Below are 7,294 nucleotides of genomic sequence, written 5' to 3'. Positions count from 1 at the left end.
ATATATTTGTGACTATAAATTATAGAACAAAAGTAATGCAATAGTAAAACATAAGCAAACCTTTTGGTATCTATTTTAATAGCAACAAAACTGTCATTAGATGCTTCGGTCACTTTCTCATCTTCCCAACTTGCAGCCATCTGTGTAGACTGTTCATCATCACCTGTAAAACATTTCAAGGATTGTTAAAGCATAAAACCAGGATTTTGTGAATGTAAATTCTCTTCACTAAAAAAACTGGAACTTCAACTGGGTGGGGTGGTTCACGCCTGTAATCCCAGCACTCGGGAGGCTGAGGCAGGAGGATCGCTGTGAGTTCAAGACCCACCTGGATTATATAGTGGGTTCCAGGTCAGTCTCAACTACATAGTGAGACATCGTCTCAAAACAAACAAACAAAAGACCCCCAAAACAACAAAAAACACAACAAAACAGAAACAAAATGGAATTTCAAATAAAGTACAATTCACAAATACTATTTTCTACCAAATTTGAAAACTGTTTTTTCCAGGGCTAGGAAAGTAGCTCAGTGGCAGAAAGGATGCCTAACATATGCAATACCCTGGGGTTAGACCCCCAGCCCCATGGGAGGAGGGGACGACAATTATTTCCATAAAATTAGAAGTGTGACTAAATACACCATTCACCTAATAAAGAGCAATGAAAAACAAAATACTGCAATACAGATATCACACATTTTTCTAAAAAGATATCCAAATTATAATTCCAATAATAAGTCACGTGTAGAAATGTACAACACCAATTCTGCCTTTTGTTCATACGATTTAGAAAATAAAAGTGCAATATTCTTTATATACCACCTTTCTGTTGTGTTCAACATCTCAACACCACACAGCATTTAATCTCCAAAGTTCTTTCAAGCTACAGAGGCAAGTGCAATTCTGTTTGTAGTTTAGGATCTGCCTTTTATTATAGGTACGCTAATTGTAAAGGTTATGCTTATCTAAAACTAATCTATGGTATTACATAATTATGAGGCAAGGAGTACTGACTGCAAAAAAGCAAGTCTAAAAGCACCACCACCTGGAGGACTGGAAATGTTCTACATCCTGATCTAGATGAAAGATACACAAGTGTATTTATACGTAAAACTTCACCAAGCTGTTCATTTAATATACATGTTATATCAAAAAAAATTTTTTTGTAGGGCGTAGTGGCACAAGCCTGTAATCCCAGCACTCGGGAGGCTGAGGCAGGAGGATCGCTGTGAGTTCAAGACCAGCTTGAGCTAGATAGTGAGTTCCAGCTCAGTCTCAACTACATAGTGAGACCCTGTCTCAAAAAACAAACAAACAAAATTTTTTAAAAATTGTACCTATCCAAGATCCCAATGATGAATGTAACTGTACTGTATAATTAAAAAGTACCAATAAACTCAATAAAAAAAAGTTGTACCTATCAAAAGACTATTTCAAGTTTATACCCAGATCTAGACTCTCATATCTTTGCTCACTTACTGGTGGGCAGAGGGCAACTTGAAGAATTTCGAAGATTAGCAGAGCTACGTGCCTTCTCAAAGGTGAGTAATCTTTGTCAATTTATAAAATTTAAAAAAATGTTTTCAGATAGTTTATTTTTAAAAAATGAGGTCATTGCTGGGGATTTGGCTCAGTGGTTCAGCCACCTAAAAGCACAAGGGCCCAAGTTCAAACCCTGGTACCAAAAAACAAAACAAAACAAAAAACCCAAAAATAAGGTCATGATTCACCCTCTATTTAAGCAGCTTTCTTCCTGGGTACACCATTCTTATCCAATTTAATTTAACTACTGCCTTCCTCATTTCAATTATCTGTTTATGGTAACTCCATCTTTTCAGTTCTCAGGTCAAAGGACTTAGAGTTAATCAAGTGCAATGCTAAATGCCTATAGTCCTAGCTATATAGGATAGGTAATTTGAGCAAAGATGTAAGGGAATTTCTTTTATTTGGTCAAATTAAAGGCCAAAGTCTTCATAACAGCCTTCTGGGTTGTACACACCAGGCTCCCAATTACTGCTCTGAATGCATTTCCTTATACTGCACTTTTTTGCAATTCCTTCCTATTCCTCAGATAAGAAAGAAACTCCAGCTTTATGGCTTTTGTAAGAGTTTTCTTTGCTTTGATGTTCTTCTTTCAAATATAGTGGTATCTCAGTTCATGATAACTTTTTTTGCCAACAGAATAATCTGGCAAAATTTTGTTGTTTTTTGCAAACTCTACATCAGGTGACAAACATGACCACAGCCATCTTTCAGAATCATGGAAATGAATTAAATTCATGAACAAAATACCACTGTATCTACATGGTAAACTCTCAATTCCCTTTTTGTTTTGTTTTGGTACCGCAGATTGAACTCAGGTCTTTGTGCTTGCAAGGCAGGCCACCGAACAGCTGAGCTAAATACCCGGCCCTCAATTCCCTTTTTAATTCCCACCTGATGGAACTGTTCCCAGCAAGCCACCTGATGGGACAGTTATGCATATACTGATTCAACCAGTGGGAACATATATGTTCAAATCAAAGCAGCCCAGCAGCAAGACAAACAAATTACAGTCCCATTGTGAATGTGTTAAATCTTTGCTCAAATTACTACTTTCTCAGTAAAGCTATGGGTTGGGGATAGAGCTCAGTGGTTGAGCCACCTGAGTTTGATCCCTGGTACCAAAAACAAACCACAAACAAAGTCAGTAAAGCCATCCCTAATCATTCACCCTAAAATTGTAACCTCGGGATACTCCCAAAGCTCCCTTTTCTCTTTTTCTTTTTCTGTATTACTTAACACTTTCTAACATACTATTTAATTATGTTTACTTTTTTTTTCTCTCCTAGGCAGAAAAAATGTTTCATGAGGGCGAGAACCGTTTACCATGTTACAAAAAAGACAAAATCCCTACAAGAGCACCAGGAATACATAAGCACCTAGCATAGTACCCACTAAGTATTCTGTGGAATGAATACCTAAATGTCAGGTACACTATAGTATGTATCTTGGCCTGCCTACAATACTTGACGCTAGTGCTGTGAATCTGAATGTATTTTGCGTGAGGTGGGATGCAGGAATTCCAGTGATATGAGTTTGAGAAATCTGGCCAAGAAGTAGAATTAATCCACAGACAAAACTAAAATACCCCTTTTTGTAGACTCTCAGATGTAGAGTGAAAGATTACTGTTTGTGAGTGATAGAATTCTGAATGTATTTTCAGAGATCATTAGGTTGAGAAGATAAAATTCCAAGTAAATGATTCAATAATCAACCTGGAAAATATGGGAATATTCTTACAACATACATTGTGAATTGTTTTCACTCTTTCTTTCAAATATTCACTATTTCACAGTTTTGTTTTACATGCTAAATATAAAAACAAATGAAACACCGCCCCCTTCATGGAGTTTAAAATGTAATGGTACTGGGCTGGGGATTTGTGCTGCCTGCCTCACAAGCCCTAGGTTCCGAGTTCGATCTCCAGTACCCCCCAAATCTAATGGTATAAAAAAATTTTAAACAGGCAGACAATTATAAATATGTAGTAATAAATAATATGAAAAAACTACTATGAGAAAGTAACAAAGAAAAAATTCCTTATAACAGTCAAGAAGCTTTCTCTGAGAAGGCAGTTAAGGTAAGACCTAGAGAATGTAAGTTGAGCCACACCAAGCACCAGAAAAGTTCAGAAAACAGAAGGAATACAAATGTATGGAAAGGTCTCTGAGACTAGGAATGTCATGAACAACAGGGAACAATCAAAGAAACCAGAGTTAAAAAGGCAAAGATGACTCCCACATTTATGGCTTTTACATCTGGATATACAGTAGTGCCACTTATTTAGAAATACAAGAAGGGGAGGAAAAACAGACTTAGGCAAAAAATATACTTTTAGGCTTGAGAATCAATCCTGCGAGGGATCTAAATGGGGATGTCATATAAGTAGCTGAAAATATGGCATTAATTCTTGGGAGGTTGTTTTTACTCCTTCACCATGTGCTCTAAATCCCAAACCACATCCTTACTGCTGGTGTCTTTCCATGACTCAGCCTTGTGGGGGCAGCAGCTGCTATGCCAGCAGAGTAAACAGCTGAATGGAATTCTCAACTCAGTGAGTTTCCTCAACACATTCACAACAGGGCTGTAATTCGTATTCCTCACTGCCAGGAGGCTCTAATTCGAACACGCTGTTTGCTGGTTTGAGATACCAGTGGCATATGCATGACTACTGCATTAGGCAGGATGGGACAGTCACGTGTGTAGCTGTGTAGCCACCAGTGATTACTTACTATCCAGTGTGATTACCAATGATCAACTTTAGTATCTTTAGTTTAAATTAAAGTTAAAATTCTCAGCCACCCAATCAAGTTGGGTAGGCATAAAATCTTAGGAGAAAACATTGTACCTTTGGCAGTAGCAGCAATATTCAAAGTGAAAGCACTTGGTATCAACAGTGTTTAAAACAAAAATGCTTAAAGAGAAGAGCACAAACTGAAGCAGAGTTCACACCCTTCTACCGCCAGCCCTTCCAACCTAAAAAAAAAAAAAAAAAAAACTCAGCTGTTCAAAATTTAAAGGCTAAAGTGGTTGTGGGGGGCGCATGCCTGTAACCCCAGCACTTAGGAGGCTGAGGCAGAAGGATTACTGCAAGTTTGAGGCCAGCCTGAACTACAGTGAGACCCTTTCTCAAAAAAAAATAAAACCCAAATGTAAAGGCATCATGTTCTATATTAACCAAAACAGGCAATAAAGTGATGTCTGACGCTAACAGATTTTAGTAAGCTTCACAATATCAATCAGTGGAGAGACACCTTTGCTTTAGACTTTTTGTCAGATTATTCCACTAAAACCAAATCATCTTGTTTTACTTCCTTCAATTTAAACAATTACAATAAAAAATCTTTGTTAATTTGCTTGAAGTAGAAATAATCTCTAACCTCAATTCTACAATATTATTTAATTCATCCACGATAATTTCATTAAATAAAGCAAAATGACACGTGTCTGTAGTGTGAGGCAGGAGAATACAGAAATTTGAGACCAGCTTGGGCAACAGAGCAAGACACAGTCTCTCAAAAAAGAATTAAAAAATAAATGAATACCAACTTGCCTAAAAGGGTTTCCACTAGAACTGTTCTATGAACCAAACTGTACTATTGAGACTTTTCAGACACCGGGCATGTCAGTGCACACCTGTAATTCGAGCACTTACAGAGGCTGAGGCAGAAGAATCACCTCAAGCTTGAGGCCAGCCTAGGCTACAGAGTGAGTTCAAGATGAATCTGAACTACACAGTGAGACTTTGCCCCCCCAAAAAAAATAAATAAAAGAGGCTACTCACAGAAATAAAGATATATATCTGTGTGTACACATGTGTGCAACATATATACTCTGAGGGGAGAGGGTCCTGGATTTTGAACCCAAGGCCTGCAGCATTCTAGGCAAGCAAGATATTTTTTAATTTTTCCATTACATTGGTATATTATTGTTGGGTCCTCAAATCTAAGACCATGATTTTTGTATATATTCTTCAGTTATATAAACAAAGCTCTAGAAAATTTTAAGTGTTGTAATTTTATGAGTCCAGTGCCTACCATTCCTAGAGTAAAATTAATCCTTCTTAGTCTTAGGGATTAACCAGTTAAAATTCTAGAAAAGCTACCTGTATTTAGGAACAGGTCAAGGGATAGACTCCTTTGTGGGTACGCTAATAGTATTTCTAAAAACACCCAACATGGTTAATACCCCAAACACATGTAATACCTGCTCATCAGTAAAAAGTTAACTGCAAAATGTATATATACACACAACACCCCAAAATACAAGACCTGTCATTTATTTCAATAATTTGTACTACTGTTTCTGAAAAAATTTTGAAATAATTAGATCTAGCGCTTTGGGCTGCAGAGGTAGCTTAGTAGTAAGTAGAATGCTTGGCTACTACTGGATCCACAACATGGCATTAACCATTTAGAAGTTTACCCCAAGTGTCACTTTGGTAGCACATTTGTTTATGTCCAGAACATCACTGGGAAAGGTGTCATTTCAACCTACTGTTTCTTGCATTGACTAAGTTTGATAAAATTGTCATGTTTCCTGTTACATTATCTTATAAAAATGCCATTTTTGAACATCCTATATTTAGATAATTGGACTGGTAAGTGGTTTAAAAAAGTACTTCTTTTTTTCAAAATGGTTTTGATTACTTCAAGAGTTAGGCTACAGCCGCGTGTGGTGGTGCATGCCTGTACTCGGGAGGCTGAGGCAGGAGGATCACTGTGAGTTCGAGACCAGCTTGGGCTACTTAGTTCCAGGTCAATCTCACCTACAGAGTAAGACCCTGTCTCAAAAAACAAAAAAAAAAAGTTAGGCTACAAAGGCAAAAGACTGAATATAGATCCATATTGCTCCCTGAGTAATAAAATAAAAATGCATCAAAGAAAGCCAGGCATGATGGTGCACACCTATAATCCCAGCACTTGGAAGGCTGAGGCAGGAGGATCACTGTGAGTTTGACACCAGCCCCAGCTACACAGTAAGTTCAGGGCAGTCTCAACTACATAGTGAGACCCTGTCTCAAAACGAAATAAAACAATGGATCAAAGACCTAAACAGTAAACAGAAACATTTAATCTCCTGGAAGAAAAAGGTAAAATTCTTGAAGACACATGCACAGGTAAGGACTTTCTGAATGAAACCCCAATTCCACAATAAATAACATCAAGAATTAACAAATGGAATTATATCAAATTAAATAGCTTCTGTACAGGAAAGAGAACAACCAACGGAACAAAGAGACAATCCACAGAAAGGGGAAAAAATTTTGCCAGCTAATTCCAGACAGAGGACTAATAGTTAGACCTGTGGTGGCAAACTTAGGGCTCACATGTGGCAGCAGATTGTTGGTTATCATTGAAAGCTCTATCACCATCAGGGATCTAGAACATACAGTATAAAAAACATAAAAATAATTTGACCCCCAAGGTAAAAGACCCAAACAAAAAATGTGCAAATAGGGCTGGGGATTTAGCTCAGCGGCACTGTGCCCAGCTTATAAGCACAAGGTCCTCAGTTCAATCCCTGGTATGGGGAAAGGGGGCAAATGAAATGAATACACACTTCTCAGAGGAAGTACACAGTATAAATGTCAACAAATACACAAGTGTTCAACATCTCTGGCCATTAGAGAAATTCAAATCAAAGCAACACTAAGGCAGGCCAGGGATTTAGATCAGAGGTGCTGTCACTTGCCTTGCAAATCACTGAGTTCAATCCCAGGTTAAAAAAAAAAAAAAAAAAAAAAAAAAAAA

General features: G+C 37.5%; 1 protein-coding gene across 1 annotated transcript in view; it reads right to left on the bottom strand.

Moving 5' to 3' along the window:
* The window catches only part of Ubxn4 (UBX domain protein 4), a 55,873-nt gene that overhangs the window by 43,569 nt on the left and 5,010 nt on the right, over positions 1–7,294 (bottom strand). Inside the window, exon 3 of the mRNA XM_010606152.2 lies at positions 61–163. Coding sequence (XP_010604454.2) covers positions 61–163 — 103 coding nt within the window. The remainder of the gene's footprint in view (positions 1–60; positions 164–7,294) is intronic.

This window comes from Fukomys damarensis, unplaced genomic scaffold (assembly GCF_012274545.1).
Source record: "Fukomys damarensis isolate Sample0158 unplaced genomic scaffold, DMR_v1.0_HiC HiC_scaffold_29, whole genome shotgun sequence".
NCBI lineage: Eukaryota > Metazoa > Chordata > Mammalia > Rodentia > Bathyergidae > Fukomys > Fukomys damarensis.
This window is presented reverse-complemented; position numbering and strand designations above follow the sequence as displayed.